This window comes from Malaclemys terrapin, chromosome 17 (assembly GCF_027887155.1).
Source record: "Malaclemys terrapin pileata isolate rMalTer1 chromosome 17, rMalTer1.hap1, whole genome shotgun sequence".
Classification (NCBI taxonomy): domain Eukaryota; kingdom Metazoa; phylum Chordata; order Testudines; family Emydidae; genus Malaclemys; species Malaclemys terrapin.
The window spans coordinates 8829247-8849046 of NC_071521.1; the positions used below are offsets into that span (position 1 = coordinate 8829247).

General features: G+C 45.8%; 1 protein-coding gene across 2 annotated transcripts in view; it reads left to right on the forward strand.

Annotated features, from left to right (window-relative positions):
• Window positions 1-19800, forward strand: part of VAV2 (vav guanine nucleotide exchange factor 2) — a 322511-nt gene that overhangs the window by 200480 nt on the left and 102231 nt on the right. For both annotated transcript variants that reach the window (XM_054007273.1, XM_054007272.1), the window contains exon 3: window positions 6898-6956. In XM_054007273.1, the coding sequence (XP_053863248.1) occupies window positions 6898-6956 (59 nt within the window). The remainder of the gene's footprint in view (window positions 1-6897; window positions 6957-19800) is intronic.

The following is a 19800-nucleotide window of genomic DNA, read 5'->3' on the forward strand; positions in this document are numbered from 1 at the left end:
ATACACTAAAGAAATTGGCTACAAATAGTAATTTCTCGCCTTAAATGTTATTTTGGGCAGATTGCAAAAATTCTTGAAAGCCAGCTACACTGGCCTGCAGCTTGAAACTTCAGGTATTATTACTCACAGGCTAAACACCCTTCCAATCTGGGCTCAACTGTTCTCCCCCCAGTCCAGTCGTTGCTTCCAGGTGTTTTTCAGCCTCTCTTTGGGCAGGGAGGCAGAGAAGAACCCCGATGATGTCACTCCCCTGCCTTGTATAGCTTTTGTGTATGGTGGGAGCTCTTTGTCTTCCAGTGGAAAAACACTAGCATTCCAAGGTGGGGTCCAGTACCAGGTGACTCAGTCACATGTCTTTGCAGGGTTGTCGCAGCCATTCCTCACAGGTTGTTTGGAGTGTCCACAGGAAGACGAAGCTCTTCCACAGTCCATTGTCTCTGCTGATAGGCCATCAGCCCTGTCTGACTTTTTCACTGTTGTACCTGAAAGGCTAGTTGTGGGTGTTACCCAAAGTAGCACATTTGAAATACAGATACGTGATCAATATTCCTAACTTTAGATACAGAAATGATACATGCATATAAATTGGATAATCACATTCAGTAAATTATAACCTTTCCAATGATACCTTACATGAGCCATCTTGCATAAAGTATATCTTGGTTATGCCATATTCCTATCATAACAATATTTCTATGAAGAATATGGGGTATAACGTCACAGCTCCTCTCTGCCCAACCCCAAGACTGGTCTAACTTGCAGGAGACTCCATGGCCCTAGAATGCAGGGGGCATTAAGATGGCCCATATCCCACCCAATTAACTGAGAATCAGGCTTGTATTTTTACCTGGATGATCTGAGGGATCTGGACCATGCAGAAAGCAAAAATAAACAAGATTGCAAAGTAAGGCCCTGATCCCACAATGAGCTACTGGTGCCCACGTGGGGCCCCTTCCGATCTGCACAGAGGCAGGCACCTGGCTGCATGGAGTTCATTGCAGAATCATTGCCTGGAGTATGAAGTTAGCCTAAAGAGAGCCCCCTAAGCTGCATTTTCTCCATGAAGTCTCTCTTATGGGGTTGGCTGCATGTTGGGGCAAGCGGGAGAGAGACAATGAAAAGTAGCTTTTCCTCTTCATGTCAGCTCGAAAACAGGGAAGAAATGTAGCAGAAGCAGATGGAATGCCTCCGGCCTGGGCTTTTGTAGGTCAGATGATTTGTTTTTCTGCTTGTTTGGTAAATTTAACTCCATTTAAGTATCTGTCTCTTCTTAATAATATGTTCTTTTTCCTGACCTTTTTACAAATCAGAAATGACAGTTATATTCAAGTGGCAGAACAACTGTGGGGACAAGTGCTCAAGGGTGAGGTTTGCAATGTCGAGTGAGTCTTGAAAATGTCTCCTGGGCTGATTGAGAAGTCTCCTCTTTGGACAGAATGTTTGCACCTTTGGGGGGGAGGGTGTGTGTGTGTGTGTGTGTGTGATGTCTTCTGCTATAGCCTCAATTGCGGCAAGCCTTGGAGAGAGGGCTGAAATTAATGAAATAACTTCTGCTAAATGGGGTTGAATACTCATGATGGTATTTAGTAAATTTTAGTAATTAAACACTTTGTTTTTAAACTTTGCAATACCTGTAGCTGGCATTCTGTAACACGTACATGGGCCGAGATTCAGCAAAGCGCTTGCAAAGGTGCTTAACTTGCTTAAGTATATGCATGTGAGTTCCTAAGTGCTTTGCTGCATAGCAGCATTGCCAACTCTATGATTTTATAGTGGGTTTCATGATATTTGGTGTTTTTCTTAAAGTCCAAGCTCCTGGAGTTATATTATTACATGAGAATTTCCTCTTTAATTAAAAAAAAAATTATTTAGATCTCGTGGTTGCAAAGAAAACCTTGAAGATGTGAACACTGAAGGCTCAAAAACGTGAAAGTAAATGAAAAGAACCCAAATCTATTATTTTTAAAAATTGTGAATCTTGTGATTTTTTTTAAAGGCTTTGGTATGCTTTGGCCATATCAAAATAGGGATGCTTTCCTGAATTGCGTCCAGGCAGAATAACCCATAGCATTTTAAAGACTAACCGATTTATTTCGGCATAAGCTTTCGTAGGTAACCCCCCCCACACTTCTTCAGATGCATGGAGTGAAAATTACAGATGCAGGCATAAATATACTGACACATGAAGAGAAGGGAGTTACCTTACAAGTGGAGAACCAGTGTTAACAGGGCCAATTCAGTCAGGCTGGATGTGGGTGTCACCTCCTCATCAGTTATTGGGAGTGGACCACGTCCACCTTGACTGAATTGGCCCTGTTAACACTGGCTCTCCACTTGTAAGGTAACTCTCTTATCTTCATGTGCCAGTATATTTATACCTGTATCTGTAATTGTCACTTCATGCATCTGAAGAAGTGGGGTTTTTACCCACGAAAGTTTATGCCCAAATAAATCGGTTAGTCTTTAAGATGCCACCGGACTCCTCATTGTTTTCATGGTTACAGACTAACATGGCTACCCCCGATACTTGGCACCATAGCATTTTGATACTACATGGCAATATTAATTTTACTGAGTGATTTTTGTGCTTTCAAATGGATTTTATAGAGATCTAAACAGTTGTGAGAAAAAATGAGAAAACACCGCAGACTACGTTCAAGTGGAAAATACACCACAAGACACACAGCTTTGGCACTTGGCTAGAAGAGATGTTCAACATGCTGTATACAACTAGAATGTTTGCCTTTTACTTTGCTACACCAAACCCTATGGGTTTTCCCTTTGTTAAAGGGATGCTGTCCTGATAACAAGCTATTTAAACATATAAGAGAATACTACTTATTTTTACTGCAGTATGCTAGACATCCTACCGTCCAGATAGGTGGATGTGCCCAGGAGAGCTTACACACTCTTATGTGTGTGACTAGTCCCATTGAGATCAATCAGGCCTGGTTAACATCACTCGTGTGTTTGCAAGGATTTTAATTGTAGGTGTGACTCAGCGACTGAAGCTATCGCACAATAGGAGAGTGGGTTGAGTAAGAACAATATCCAAGCCATTGTTATGCATTTATGGCATGTGCATACCTTGATGATTCATTTAAAAGTGGTTCAGCATGCTAGAGCGGAAGTCATTCCTTGTGTAGGGGGACAGCATGAGTATTAATGGCAACACTTTCGGGGAATCAAGGGGCTGGGGAGTGTGTGTGTGTGTGTGTGTGTGTGTGCGCGCGGGGGGGGGTCAAAGTTGTAAGATTGGAGTAAATTCTCTGTTGGTATACATGGGCATAACCCCTTTGCAGTCAATGCAGTCACGCCCATGTACACGAGCAGAGAATTTGGCTTTCTGTCAGGTATGAAAGCAAGAGGGGATTCATGTAGGGCCTTATTGTCTTGTCTTTGGCCTTCCAGCCCTTTACCTGTGTCCTTGACACCACCCTCGGGCTTATCTTCACTACCAAGTTTTGTTGACAAAACTTATGTCGACACCCAAAAGTCAACAAAACAAAAATCACCAAAGGCTGTTCACACTTGCTCCCTCTGTCGACAGATCATGTCCACATGGGGGACACCATCATCGACAGGGTGAGACATACCCAGGGTGCATTGATCCCACCGTGCGGTGTTGTGGGAAGGGAGAGCTGAGCACTGCGCATCTTGGGATTCTCTCAGAGTTCTCCCACAGCCCCTCGGCTGCCGAGAGCAGCCTCACGAGTAGCTCTGGGAGCTCTCCGGGCTGAGGAATGGCAAAGCAGCCCAGCGGTCTGTCCCCCTCTGGCTGCAGGAGCAGTCTGCCTGCTGCTGTGTACCCAGTGCTGGGCAGAACAGGAGCAGTCCAATGATTCGCTGCTCTATGAGCAGCACACAGACACTTCCCGGAGCTGTGAAAGGGGAGGGGCACATGGTTGCAGGGCAGCAGAGATCAAAACACTGAGCAGAACACTCAGGACAGGCATCGTGGGATACTGGCGGAAGCCAGTTCTGTCGACGAAACAATCAGCAGTGTCGCCACTGGCTCTTTGTCGACAATAAAGGGCGGGGAAAAGACAAGTCTCTCCTAGGGGAGGACGACTTTTGTCGCCAAAACTGGGCGTTTTCATGACAAAAGTCCCATTGTTGTGTGTACGGTCTTGCTGTTTTGTCGCCAAAAGGCAGGTTTTGGCCACAAAACTTGCAAGGTAGACAAACCCTTAGAGTGCTGAAATGGAAAACTCTGTTCATAGCCATGTGCATCCCTCCCTTTTTTTGGTGTTTGCTTCATCTCCCCATCTACCCTCCAGAGCAACCACACAGGATTGTTTCACTTTATCTATCGTCAGTTTCACTTTCTGCTGTGTCTACAGGAGTCCAGTGCTTTGGGGTTGGGTTTTCAACACTGCAGGAAATGTTGAAACGGAAAAAGGAACAAAAAAATTCAATCAAATTCCTCCAATTGAAGTCCTTTCTTTTTTAACCCCTTTCGCCCCCCAAAATTCTGATCCTATTTTGTAAAATCCCCCAGCCACCAACCCACCTTCTTTCTTTAACTACACCTGCATTTTCAGCTTAGTGTAGACAGCAGATTTTTAAGTTGAACGTAGGCAATTTTCAAAAAAGTGAAATTCAAGAAAGTTTGATTTAGGGGGAGAGAAAAATCAAACCAAGCAACCAACGAATCCAAAAGGGAGAACAAACAAAACAATTAAAGTCCTCTGACAAAAAAACAGGTGCTAAGAAAGACGAAAGCCATTTATAGTACCCCAGATACTACCAAATGTTGAATCCAGCTGTGCCTGGAATCTAGAGGGATTTGGCCGTATTGAGAGGTCAAAAGGTTTCGTCTTGCTTTCTTGTTAAGTGTCTTGTTGGCAGAGTCTCGGCTGATCTCTCTCTTTCCGGAGAGATCCTCGGAGTGCTGGCTACAGCCTTGCGGATACCTGTGTTGTATGCTTTAAATGTGACCAGCCTAACCCCCCACTCTGCTTCGTACTGTCACCAGCCTCCTGGCTAAGGAGGGGTGAAGAACACTCTAGTTTTGACAGGGTCTGAATCATGATCCACCAGAGATTGGTAGTGAGCATAAGTGCTGGAACTAGGGCTGCTGGCTGCTGCACCTCCTGGCTTGAAGTAGTAACGACCCAAATACGTGGTTTCTGCCTTCAGCACTCCCACTATAAAAATCGTTCCAGCACCACTGGTCGTGCGCATGACCTGAGGCATTCCTGTCCCCTGCTAGCCTGGGCAGCAAGAATCCAAGAGCAGAGCCCATGTTTTCCTGCATGGCAATAAAGGTGAAGTGGCCAGATTTGAAAGGAAGTCCAACACGGTGAGCATCACAATGGAAACTGATGGATCCTGAGATCTTCAGAAAATCTCGTCCTAATACTGAGTTGCCAGTTCATGATGTCATCTGATAATCCTAGTAAAGCTTTGCATTTACATGTCATCCTGCATGTGAGGATCTCAAAGCAATTTTATAAACACTTCCTAACATCTCTGTGAGGTAGGTAAGAACTCTTATCCCCGTTTTACAGAAGGGGAAATTCAATCCCAGGCAAGGTAGCACTTAGTGAAGATCAGATATTCTGGGGCGGTGCCCGGAATAGAACCCAGGAGTCCTGACTGCCCCTCCCAGGTACTAACCACTTCCTTGGAAGTTCACTAGCTAAAGAGAATTTTGTGGTGCCAGGCAGTGGAGGAAACTGTTGGAAAAGGGGAGACCAAGGAAAGAAAATATTGTAATGAAATATAAAATAGGTTTTATTCTTTTTTCTTTGCAGGGACTGCAAATTGATGGCTGCATGTGTGTAAAAGACAAAAAGCCGTTTTTCTTTTTTTAAAAAAATGAAGTGTGTTCAATTTTTCTCATTAAAAGTCAAAATTGCAACGTGTTTTGTCAATTTATAAAAGTTATCAGAGCTATAGCTGGTAGAAAAACAGGATGAATTTTTCACAGCAGACACAAAATTCATGCTGGCTTTTTTCTTGTTGAAATATTAATGAGTCTTTATTTTTGGCCATTTATCAGATTCTGGGTCAGTCTATTATGAAAACAAGACAATGAGCCAAGTTCACCATGATATAAGTGGACACAACTGCGTTGAAATGATAGGAGTTGAGCCCACTTTCCGCGAGCAGAGAAATTTGGCTCAAGCTATTTATTTCATGTGCAAAAAGATCATAAATCATCCAATAGAAGAATGCAAGGCTAGAGTTTGTCAAGAGGTACTGGTTATTGCATAAAACCATTAGAGCAGATCTAGAATTTTTGTGCATGAGCTCCAAGATGGAATTTCCTTGTATTACATTGTTACCTATTTCTTTCCTTTATATTAGAAGGTTAAAATTTTTGTGTTTCCATTCAGCAGCAACACCAAAAGTTGTGTTAGCATTGATAGAATGTCATGTGAACACTATGATCACTATGTGTGTCTGACGAAGTGGGTATTCACCCACGAAAGCTTATGCTCCCATACTTCTGTTAGTCTATAAGGTGCCCCAGGACTCTTTGTCGCTTTTTATGTGCTGTCAAATCAATCTTTAAAGCCCTTGTTTGTTGTCTTCTGATTCATTGGAATGTTCTAGTTTTACTTTGCCTTTCGATAGGGTTGTGATCTGAGTTTAATAAAGTTTAGTGGGACAGGGACGATCTTTCTGTTCTGTGTTTGTGCAGCGCCTAACACAATGGGTCCTGATCAATGACTGGGGCTGCTAGGAACTACCACATAACTGATAATAAGGGCCTGTTTGTCAGGGGGGCCATGCACTCACATTTCAGTAGTAGTCAATGGGAGCAGCAGATGTTCAGCAGGTCTGAAAATTGATCCCCAAGTATCTTTCTCTCCATTAGTTTTAGTGATAGCTTCCCTTTTCTATTGTAATCACACCAGGTTGTTGTTTTTTTTTTCTCCTTTCCAGGTGATATCAGCTGTATCCAGACTTTCCCACCACAGTATCGTTCAAACCAAAGGAATTAGGTAAGATTCTTTTAACATGTTGCTTTAGATAAAATTGGCTTCCCCTAGTGCTTAATCACATCGGAATCTATCAAGATAATAAGTTGGCAGTGTGCATGTTAAAGTTAGACACCAAACAGGCTGCTTTTGTGATCAGTACATGGTGCTTATTAAAATGCAGTGCTGACTATAGTTTATACGTTTCCCCAGCAGTACAGACGACTCCCTGGATCGAACCAGGGATGTCTTACAAGTGTACTTGGTAGTTACAGAATTTCTTCTGAGTTAAGTAAGATCAGCAAATTGAAATATTTCTCAGATCATTTCCTGTACTTAAGTGCACTATATGCTTAACAGACTCCTGGAGACGTTTCTGTGGGGGAAGAACCAGGAGCAGGATATCTCTTAACTTCATCCATACTTTTCTCATCTAATGTTTAGTCTGGTTGAGTCTCCTGGAATATCCAACAGTGAATCAGGGTCTCTGGGGGGGAAAAAACAACCTACAGAACCCAGAGGAATGCTCACCAATATCTGTCTTCTTTGCACTCGTTATCTGCTGGAGTTTTCAGTGACTCCATGGCTGTTTGCCTTCATGATCCTCAGCTATTCTGCTCGCTCTGGCCACATGCTGATAAAGGGAAATGTAACCTAGGCTGACTTTTACAAAACCGCAGGTCTCTGCTACCTTGAGCTAGGGGAACGGCCAGAGCTGCAATCTATGTGGCATTGTGCTCCTCTAATTATTAATTGTTGGCAAATTTCCCAGAGGAAACGTTAATCTGCAACTTCATCGCATAGCTCAGAGGTGGCCAACCTGAGCCGGAGAAGGAACCAGCATTTACCGATGTACATTGCCAAAGAGCCACAGTAATACGTCAGCAGCGCCCCATCAGCTCCCCCACATCCCAGCTCCCAGTGCCACCCACCCACCGGCAGCCCCGCCGATCAGTGCTTCCCCCTCCCTCCCCGCATCTCCCAATCAGCTGTTTCGTGGCATGCAGGAGGCTCTGGAGGGGGAGGAGCGAGGGCACGGCAGACTCAGGGGAGGGGGCGGGAAGGGGTGCAGTGGGACCAGGGCCTGTGGCAGAGTCAGGGGTTGAGCAGGGAGCACCCCCCGGCACATTGGAAAGTTGGCGCCTGTAGCTCCAGCCCCGGAGTCGATGCCTATACAGGGAGCCGCATATTAACTTCTGAAGAGCCGCATGTGGCTCCGGAGCCACAGGTTGGCCACCTCTGTCACAGCTGATACTACTTCTCTCCCTCCCCCACCAACAACTTAAAACAAAAGCTCCACAGGGCAAAAATGAGGACACTGCTCCATTTCCTGAGGATTCACATCGTGTTTAATACAGAGAAACTGCTGGTGTGACTGTTAGCTAGGGCATGAACAGGTATTAATGGAGGGGAACAGTTTTGGTTTATGGGCTATTTGGCACAGTAGTTGGGAGGGACCTTTTCCTAATTGCTTGAACAATAGGGAAGTGTTTAAAAAATATATCAACGGTACAAATCCATCCTCCTCCTTGTCGTCTTTATGGAATTCCTTGTAAAACGTTTTTAAATGATTGAGTTGCTTATAGTGCAGTTTTATTAGCCAGTGAGACAACATCAGAGCAAAGAGTGTGTAGGTAGTTTGCATGTGTGCACAGTCACTGCAGGGTGGGCACAGATAGAAGTGAGGGGGAGACGTTTCCTCCTCCTAAGCTTTTTACAGTCCTGTGTATTTCCCCTCTCCCAATAAATCTGCAACACTCCTGCGTTTTCACCCCAACTGTCCTTAGGTTTTATGGTGACTTGCACCTCTGTTCTGTACGTTCCCCAAATAACCCCCACAGAGTGTTTGGGCACGTCTTCACTACCCGTTTGGGCACGTCTTCACTACCCGCCGGACCTTGGTTGACTTGCCGCCATCCTCACAGCCAGGTAAGTCGACCTAAGATACGCAACTTCAGCTACGTGAATCTTAGGTCGACCCCCGCTGTAGTGTAGACCTAGCCTTTGTTTGTTTTGTTTTTTAATCAAACTTTCTTGTGGCATCTGGTAGAATCCTGGGTTGTTCCATGCAGGAAAACTGGGATCTTGGTCACACAAGCCTAGTTCCTCTTTTTGTGAATAAACACCCTTCTGTCTTGTTGGATCTACAGCCATCCTGGGCCTGAAATGAGGCACCCCCACAAGGGTGGCTGTCTCTCTTTCCTACCACTCACTTCAAAGGCTGGCTGCTGTCATTGAAATGCTAATGACGGTTAAATAACTGGCCAGGAAAACCCTAGCAAATCAGGCTCCAGTCACTGAAATGTACTGTGTATTTATACCTGCTACTGTATTTTCCACTCCATGCATCGGATGAAGTGGGTTCTAGCCCATGAAAGCCTATGCCCAAATAAATTTGTTAATCTCTAAGGTGCCACAAGGACTTGTTGTTGTTTTTGCTGATATGGACTAACACGGCTACTGCTCTGAAATGAAGGGGATTATGTGGGCTAGAGGGAGCCAGTTGGAGATTTTGGTAGTTCACAACCTGCAGGGCTAATGTGGAGCCTGATTTCATTGGGTCGGTGTCCTGGCTATGACTGAAAGAACAGGGAAAAGCTGTTTTCGTTGTTTAAAAGTCCAACTCGTTCTTTATGATCAGTGTGGGAGGTTTGATACTGACGTTTGACACACTGATCCCCTTCGCTGTGATGGTCTGATTCCCCTAACCTTGGGGGAGCTGGATTCCGGCTTCCCCCTCAGCCTGCACTTGACAACTCTAGTACTGGGGGGACTGCCGTGAAGGGCTGAGCTTCCGGGCGAGGTGCTGTGTTGCTCTTGTTAGGCACAAGGCGGTTGGAACCGGAAACGAAATGAAGCTGAGCTCCTGCAAACAGCTTAAGCGCCAAGCAATCACTGAGCCCCGCAGCACGGCTCCATCAGGGTGGCGAAACAACCTCGTGTGTCAGAGAGGGCAGTGCTGAAAGATCCCTGGCTATCCAGATCTTCAGGGATCTGACTCGGAAAGGGGCTGCCTTGGGGCACTGACTTTCGCCATGGGGCTGCAGTAGCTTCATAGTGCAGGCTTGTTTGGGAGAATGCCTTCCCTTTTGCACATCTGCCCATGGCAGGCTCGCTGCAAAAACGACGCTCCAGTTTGCACATATAGGCTACTGCTGTTGAATGAGTCATGGTCTAGAACTCCCAAGTTCACTTCTCAGCTCTGATCCTTTCTCTATGGCCTTGGGCCAGTCACTTCACCCCTTTGCTTTAGGCCTGGTCTACACGCAGATTTTGTATCAGTCTAACTGTGGGTTAGGGGAATGATTTTTGTTGTTTTTACTGATATGGTTATACCAGTGCAACCCCAAGTGTGGAGACAGTCATAGCGGCGGTCAGCTGATTCCCCTTCCCATACAAGAATAGGCATAAAGCGCCTTTATAGTGATATAACTGTAGCCACACTCTGGGGTTTGTACCACTGTAACTATGCTGATCTAGTTAAAGGGATGCAAGTTTTGTGTGTAAGATGAGCTTTAAACAGTGAAACTGACCGATTCCACAAGGTACAATGGGCAGTGTAGTGAGTGAATGTTTGTAAAGTGCTTTGAGGATCAAAAGCACCATCTGAGTTAGGCACTGTTTATTATTCAGAGTAGTCTTGAGTCCTGGAGAAGACTATAGTGATTATTATTTTAAGGGAAAAAAGCATCAAAGCATTGTGGGAGCGGGGGGAAGGGAAATCCACATGTATAGATTACACGGACATTGCAAAAGGTAATCTTAAAACTGTAGGTCCTGGCTTGGCGTGTTGCTTACACCATCTTGCAGTTCTTTCACGCTTTCCTAATCACTTACCCAGGTAGGAAAGGTGTATTATTACTTTATAGAACGAGCAAGCTGGCCATACTGCTAAGCCTGCTGTAGATAAATAACATTCTGCAAGGCCTGAACCACGTTTCCATTGAAGTCAATTGGGAGACTCCCCTTAAGTTTAATGGGGGGCTGGTTGGAACCCCAAGTCCAGTAGACCGTCGGGAGGCAAGAGGCCTGATGGCTTGCAGTCCATTGGTGTGATATTCCCCGCCCCCAGTATATCAATTACATTTTCATATTTGTTTTATTACAGGCTTTCAAAAGGCCCATTAAACTCTCTTAACTGGAAGTCTTTGGCATAGTAATTACAGAAGCAAAGAGTGGTGTTGACACTTTTGCTTTCTCACTCCATGTTTTTCCTACGTGTTAACCCCACCTTCCCCTGTTCGTCAGCTGCCCGTACAAGAATACATAGTGCTAATCACTTTCTTTACCCTCAAAAAAAAAAAAAAAAAAAAAAAAGCCCATGAAAGTTCTTCCTCTTCTCACCATCACCTACCCCAGCAATAAGAACATACATACCTTTTGTCCATTCCAGCATTTTTTTTAAAGTAGATCACTTCTTGCACAGTCATCTTAAAAAGCCTTGACTAGGGAAGCCAAGCGCAGATGAACTTTATATGAAAACTAGCAGCAGGTTTTGCTCTCTGAAATGACTGCAGACATCTGCCATCTCGGAACCTGATCCCTGCTCCTTTTGATGCAGGTCTCCACAGACCGCAGCAATCCCCTCCCTGCCTTAGGGAGGTTGTTTTTTATGGATGTCTTAGGAGCCCAGGGCCTGGGCTCTAGCCCGAATGTCTACACTGCTGTTTTATGTCCACGCAGCCCACGCTCTGCGTGCCCAAGTCACCTGCCCCAGGCCAGCTGCGGGTGTTTTATTGCAGTGTAGGTGTACTCTAAAGGTCTGACCCAAAGTCTGTTGCAATCAGTGGAAAAACTCCCATTGACTTTTGGCTTTGGATCAAGCCCTAAGCACTTAGAAAACCAAACAAATATAGTCCCCTTGTTCACACATTGTATATAGTCTTCAGCACTGTTAAATGAAGGTATTTTCTCCCACAACGTATTTTTTGGCTCTAGGCTTTGGGATCATGCAGGAAAATCCATATTTAAAAAAAAAAAAAATTCCTCCCCAAGTCTATTGTTTTTTTTTTCTTAAATCTGTTCCATGATCATGCAATCTCCCACGAAGGACTGAAAGATAAAACAAAACTCATATGTTACTCAGTAACCGAAGGAATCTTTCTACCTAATAAAGACTTTCTAGCTGTGTGGACCTTGCCAGAGTGTAGCTATGCGGTGATGACAGAGTGTTTCCTCCAAAGAACAAGCTACAAAGAACAAAAGCCTATTGTTAACGAAATGTTTTGTTTGCAATATACCACTGCAGTTGGACTTAATATATGGTAGCTGTAGCTACAGACGACGTTGCATGTTTAATACTTGTGCTGTGTTACAATTTCAGTGGCAAATTTTTGAATTCGTTTGGAGTGCCGTGTAGCCCTGAGTGCATGTTGCATTGACTTACCTCCCAGCTGGTGCTCTGCCTCTATTGATTGCTAAAATAAAAACGGGGTTTATCTGTCGCACAAGGTGGTTTGTTCAACATAAGTTGTTATCCCTCCCACCGTCATCTCCCCACTAATTAAAAAAGCCTCCCCCCCCCCCCCACACACACACAATTACAGGACCCACCACCCGCTGTCTGTTGTGCTCTGGGTTGCTGTGGGGCAGCTTAGTCCACAAAGGCCAGTTTGGTTTCAAACCGTGACACACCACAGTGAGCACGTCCCTTGACTTTTTGAATACTCTTCCATGCATAATGAGCTTCTTGCTGCAAAGGGAGGTTTGTTCCCTTAAGAAGAGACTTTTTCTGCCTGTATCTCTGGCTCAAGGCCTTCAAAGGAAGAGGATGATGTTGTGGTTAAGACACTAGATGGGCCTGGGTTCAATTCCTGGCTCTGCCACAGATTCCCTGCCTGGTTCTGGTCACATCACTTAATTACTCTGTGCCTCCTTTTCCCCTCTGTCCAATGGGGATGATGATACTTCCTTTGTCTTGTCTCTTAGAGTGTTATGCGTATCTGCAGCACCTAGCACAACTGGCTTCTGTGCTCAGTCAGGGCCTCTAGGCGCTACAGAAATGGAATAGTATTTTTTCCTGTAGCACGCCTCACTGTAATAGCCAAGTGTAGTGTTTTTTCGCAGTGCAAAGTGGATACACGGTTGGGGATACAGAGACGGAGGTGGTTCTGGTGTAATTTTTCATCCCCAGAGAGAAGGAATCTCCGTTTAACCCCTTTCTCTCTGTTTCATACTGCCCCCATCACCATAGTATCTTAGTACCTTCTATGTAAAATCAATAGTTGTAGTGAAGTCCCTAGTGGACTTCCTGGAATCTCTGGTGCTGCTGCCACATAGTGTCAATCACAGATCTAGTCAGCTGATTGCTTTACTCTTCCCCAGTGGCTTTGTTAATCCCACTGCTGACACCAGCCTTGAAGCAGGTGGGGAAATAATGGCGCACCAGCGGAAGAGCTGCCGTTGAAGGAATGGACCGTAGTCTCGTTGGTGGACAGAGGAGGGAATTCGGCAATCCCAGTCCGTACCAAATTTGGTCACTTCCCTGAGATTTAACCGGCTTTTCTGTGCCTTGCCCTTGCCTTGCTATAGTTACATCTCCTTTCCTTTTAAAGAGGGCAGCTGTCACGAGAAGAGTACTCTCAAATGGATGAGTTTGAGAGCCCTTTGGGAGCCCAGCTATTCGCAGATCCTGTGCTAATGTAAATGTCTAATAACTGGATTAATGGGGTATGTACGGTGTAAAAAAGGAACTGTAAACAGTACGTGCATTGCAAAAATCCCCCACTCTCAGTGTGCGGCTGAATTACTCTGGTGGAGACACTTTCAAAACCCCAGTGCTTTACAATACAGTGACTGTTCTTAAAGAGAAGTTTTGTGTAATTGAAACAGCTACCATGACGACAATAATCAGTGAGCTGGGCAATGTATCAAAGCCGATGAGACTCAAAGAAAAAACCCTTTTTCCTTGCAACTGTCTGCTGCATGATGGATTGATAATTGCAGCAGAAGAAAATAATTGGGAAGGATCACCAAATTAGTGTGAATGGTGCTAGTTACGGAGCACAGATGGGCTCAGCAACAAATGCTCTAATACATACTGTGATCACTGGTAATAAGAATTACATGTGGTCTTCTGGGATCCCCACGCACAGAATCTCAATCCACATTTTCCTTGGCAAGGGAGATGATTTAATGGATTTCAGACCAATCTCCTAGCCATAAATTAAAGCCCATTGAGACATTTGGCACTGACTTTTATCTGGGCATTTTAGCCTACAGATGATGGTAATGATTCATTGTTGTTCTATTGCATTGAATAGCCGACACAGCCCCAACTTGAAGTCATGTCTCCATTGTGCTAGGTGCTGTACAAACATACAGTGGAAGACAGTCCCTGTCCCAAAGACCTCAGTCTAACTAAAGAAGAGTGAGATCAAAGAAGTATTATTGTCCCCATTGACGGATGAGGACACCTCAATTCAACAAGCAGTTGCCTGTCTTTAGGCGTGTGGGTAGTCCCATTAGCTTTCAAGTACTTAGAGTTAGGCATGTGCTTAAGTACCTTGCTGAATCGGGGCAGAGAGATTGTGATTTGCCAGAGGGAGTCCATGGCAGAGCTGAGAACTGACCTCCATTCTCCTGAGTCCAGTCCTGTGCCTCAACCAAACGACCATCCTTGTTCCATGCGCGCTGCAGCTGACTAAGGCTCCCAAAGGCAGTTCACACAAGCTTTGGGCTTTCAAAGGTGTGCTTGCATACTGAAGTCCGTGGCAGATCTCCCGTTGATTTCAATGAGCACAGAATTGGTCCTTTTTTTCTTTCATTAAAGTGCTGGAATCCATCTTGCACACCCAAGCTTGGTGAGTGCAGCAAATTAGAACTTAGTCTAGATGGTGCCAGGTTGCCAACTATCCCTGTAGAATCATCCAATGTGGCTATTGTGGCTTGCTCACTTGGTGCCCTAGTTTATCCTTCTAGAGATGCGGTATGATTACTATCCTCAGAAGGCAAACACAAGGGGTATATGGCTTCTGTACAGTGACACGGCGCTTGTAATTACCTCCCGGCTCTTGTTTGCCTGATTATGAATAGCACGTTCAGGAAATACTCTTGGATTCGGTGCAATCCCCGCCCGTCTCTCAGAAATGAACGCGTTGCTTCAGGAGACGGCAGCTGGGTTTATTCCCAGCCACACGCATGTGGTTGCTGTTTAATTGCACCTACAGTGTGAAAACCTCTTTCAAGCAGGCTGCATATTCCTCTGACGCAAGGAGGACACCAGACATTAGTGGAGAGTCGGGTGGCACCTTAAAGACTAACAGATTTATTTGGGTATAAGCGGGTTTTTTACCCACGAAAGCTTATGCCCAAATAAATCTGTTAGTCTTTAAGGTGCCACCGGACTCCTCATTGTTTTTGTGGGTACAGACTAACAGAGCTACCCCTCTGACACTTGAGAAATTATAGGATAAATTTTGAGGCTTTGAGAAGGTATCGTGTGTTGCAGCCCTGTTTTTGATTAATCACCAGTCAGGTTAAATAATAGAGAGAGCGAGAGATTGTTAAACACTGGAATAAATTGCCTAGGGAGGTTGTGGAATCTTCATCTCTGGAGATATTTAAGAGTAGGTTAGATAAATGTCTATCAGGGATGGTCTAGACAGTATTTGGTCCTGCCATGCGGGCAGGGGACTGGACTCGATGACCTCTTGAGGTCCCTTCCAGTCCTTGAATCTATGAATTGAATGGGGATAAATGATGGAGACGTGGTGAAAGAGGAGATTTTAAGCGTATGTGTTAGACCTGTCCAGTCATTAGAGATTATTGAAAGCCATTCATAATCAAATATTACAAACTGTTGGATATCTCTGACCAAAGGATCCCTTGGTGATCCTCCCGGGACTTCCTAGCGAAAATGGTCAAATGAAAAGAAACAAAGAATTAATCTCTTTGGCTCGTAGATACTTGGGGATTGACAGCCACAGTGTAAAAAGAAAAACTGGCCAAAACGAGAGGAATTATTTTGTTTTTATTTTAAAAGGGAAGTTGCTATGGGAAAATTAAATGTCCAAAGTCACTTTTTAATAAAGCTAGGCTCTTGGCTTCAGTAATACCTTGTGGCAGTGAGTTCCACCGGCTGAATGTGGGCTGCTTGGGGTGGGTTGGAAAGCATGTCCTGTTTGAAATGTATATTTCCCTTGGAAACCGAGTTCTGCAAGCAGAGCAAGAGGTTTAGAAATAACGGCTCATGCTGCCTCATCCGTTTTTAATGTGTGTGCACAGTGCAGCTATTTGAAAGATAAAGGCGTTAGCGGGTTCAAAGAGCCCTTCTGGAAAGTAAATCCCTTATATGTGAACTGAACCCCCTGAAGTGACTCTGCACTGACACCGCAGCTAATCAATTGGATTTTTTTTTAAAATCCCACTATTAGCAAACGGGGGTGGGTGGTCAGACCTGCTTGCATAGTGAGGGCGCTCAGTCTCTTGGCCAAGCCGTGGCTGGGCACTGAAGCTGCTTTGGTGGAGGGACGGAGAATGAGGACGTGTCTGTACTTGCTTTGGGGAGCTAGGTCTGGGTTCTGATCTTTCTTGAGGCTTTTTTCCCCCCATGGCTAAAGAGCTGGAGTTTTTTGCCTCAGGGTCACGGTGTGTGTGTGAGCGATCCCCAGGCAAAACCATGAGATCAGGCGTGTTAGTTTTACCACAGAGCAAAGTGCACTAACCCCTGCCTGTCTCCGAAGATTAACCAAACCAAAGTGCCTTGTTTTCCCTTCGTTTTTACCGTCGGGGAGCTCACAAATGCTAGTTGCCCCGAGGTTAAAAACACGGCGTCCTCCTTAGCAGTGAAGACAAGCCCTTGGCTTGGGAGCATGTTGCCCAAGGATGCATGACTCTTGTTGCTGAGAAGATGCACGTGATCTCAGGGGATGAGGTGCTGCTGATTACAGGGCCCGGAGAAGTCACTGTCGATCATCAGCAGGGATGTCCTGCTTTGCATGCCAGCAAATGGAGAGTGAGCGAGTCGGTGGGTGAAGGGAATGGAGAGGCAGCAGGCCCGGGAGAGTGGGCAGGTGGGTTCTGTTCCAGGCAGTGCCACAGACTTGTATGGAGCTTTTGGACATTAATCACAGGCCATTTATTTACGTGTCTAAATGTGGATGTATTTTAGGCACCTACCTGTGTGACACTGCCAGCTTTAACGCCACCGGGCCTCAGCTTCCCCCCTGCAGAATGCGAGTCGTGAGTGGGAAGGAGAGGCGTACTTCTATGGTGTCTGTAAAGTGTTTTCAGATCTCACTTGGGAGGCACTGCATCACCACGAACTATTACTTCGCCAGCTCCTATTAAAGTCAATGGAAAGACTCCCATTGACGACTTCCGTGGGCGTGGGATCAGGCCCTATTGTGAAAAAGGCTCAGGGTGGTACTTACAGAAGTGCCTAAGTGACCTAGGCGCACAAGCTCCTTTACCTTGGCCTTGTGCTCCCAGCTCATTTAGGTGCTCTAGAAAAGCCCGCCCTCTGGCTCTCAAACAGAGCTGTGTGCTCTGACTTCCGCTTTTGTTCCAGGGCTTGCAGGAGGTCCCAGGCTCAAGGTACAAATAAAGGCAAGTAAAATTCACAATCAGTGCATCTCTTCCTTAATTGAAGCTGTGCGGCGCTCATGTTCACACTGACGTATTCCAGCTGGGAATCCCACAAAGGAACGGGGTACAAAAGCCTATGGAGCCATCCACATGCTAATGTCAGCTAGCTTGTACCAGGTTAATGTTGCTTCAGGAGCAAATCCTAAGGAGTGGGTTGCTTTTCTCTTGTTACAGCTGCCGCGGCTTGCTGTGTGTAGCAACGTATGCCACTGAGCCCGGTGCCATGAAAAATTGCAGCGTTCCTCTGCAGTCCTTGACTTGTTCTCCTAACTTTGGTTGCTTAATGATGCGTCAGCGTGTTTGCAAAGGCGTGCGGTGTTCAGCCTTTCCATCCTCCGCTCTTTGTTCTTTCCTCTTAGCCCAGCGCTGTTCGCTGCCGTGAAAACCTCTCTCGCAGGAGAGATCTGACAATAGAGGGCTGACAATAGGATGAAACAGATGCCTCCAGGCGCCTTAAACCCCCGTGGCTGTGATTACTCAGTGCAACATCCTTCCCCGTCCCAACCCGGAGTAGCTGGGGTATGATGCATGGAAGGCTAGGGGAGATGGAATCCCCCTCCGTCTCTAAGGCCCCCTTTGCTGCTATGCCTCCATACAGTGGGGAATGGAGACTACCTAGCAACGGATCTACAGTCCCTGCTTCTGAACTCCCTCACCTCTGCCTGTCCCCAACCACGGCCAAGAACCAGTGTGGAGGGAGCTAGGGCCTGCAGTGAATAAGGGGGTGTGGAACCCTAGCATTGGGGTCTGAAACTGCAGAACTGCACTGGTTTCGTTGCATTTGGGGCCCTCTGCGGCTGCTGAGAAGGGAGTAGGATGTTGCCCGCTCTGTTTAAAGGAACACTGTCAAAATGGACATGCCCCAATTCTCAGATCGTGTCCCTGAAGCCTCTGAATGCTGCAGCTTTAGCTCAAATGGGACTCTCCTGCAACCCACCTTTGTCAACAAAGCCCGACTGACAAGATTTTGCATCCCTCTGCCTAGCACTACCTTCAAAACAAACTGCCCCTCCTGCTGTGGGGAAATCTGTTGCCAGCCAAAGCCAGGGCTGCAGCTTTGACATCGCTTGAGCTTCTGTACTAAGGAACCTGCCGCTATCACCAGCGAGTGTGTCTGTGGCGGGAGGTTTTCACATGCGTGTTGTGTGGTCCCTCCCCTCAGCCTGGCTGTACTGCTCAAGAGATAACAACATTATAGGATTCCTCTAGAGCAGTGAGGAGCAGCATTCATGTATGTGTATTACAATGCCTTGCCTGTTTGGAAGAAGGGGGATGGAGACCGACTAAGCAGGCGTCTTGCCCATAGAGCAAACCAAGGCTCTGATTTTCGGTAGTTGAGGCCCAAGGGTCCCCCTTTAACCTATCAAGGCACGTGCCTGTAACTGATTTTCTGTCAAGCCCAGAAGAAGCGTGACGAGGTGCTAGTCTCTCTCCGGGATGATGATTTTTCAAGAAGCACCCAGGACTAGAGCTGAAGAAATTCTCGATTCTTTTGGTATGGTGGCCAAACTGGGGGTGAGGGTGTGAGGAAAAGTTCCTTTCACGAGAGCCCTGGCGTGTTTACAGTCTAAATAGAGGACAGATGCACAAGGATGGGAAGGAAACAAAGACCACAGGGAGGTTTTCCCACGGTCGCACAGCTGGGAGTAGAGTCTAGATCTTTTGAATCCCAGTCCAATACTTGGACCAACGTAGGCCTGAGTCAGAACTCTCAGATCCAAACTCCTCCACGCCTGGTGTGTTGATTCAGGAATGAAATCCAGAGCTGGGGCCAAATTCTCCATCTTGCTTCACACTCCCTAATTGTCTGAACCCAAATACTGGATGGGAGCAGCCTTAAGTGTGGAGTGGGCTGATATCGGAAACAGAAGTTTGTGTTCCTGCCAGCAAAACTCGGCTCCTGCAAATCCAAGCATCAGGTCCCCCCCTAAGGCAATTAACCAACAAGAAATCACTTCCACTCACCATCCCAGAGGAGAGAAGGGATGATAAGTGAAAAACTTTTATATGGATTTGAAAAAATTCTCCTGTGTAATGCAGCCCTCATGCTGTTTGCATTTGGCCTCTAGTCCCTTCGTCCCAAGGGATGGTAGATCAACTCCGGATGTGGCTCTAGCCAGATGTGAATCTGACAAGCAATTAAAATCTCTAGCGATTAAGTTTGGAAATGTCTGCAGGCAGTGATTCTGAGGAAGAGGTACTAATGGGATCTCTTATCCTAGATGGTTTGGTTTACTAGGACCATTTTATTCACTGTTGTCATGCTCTCAGTAATTACCTA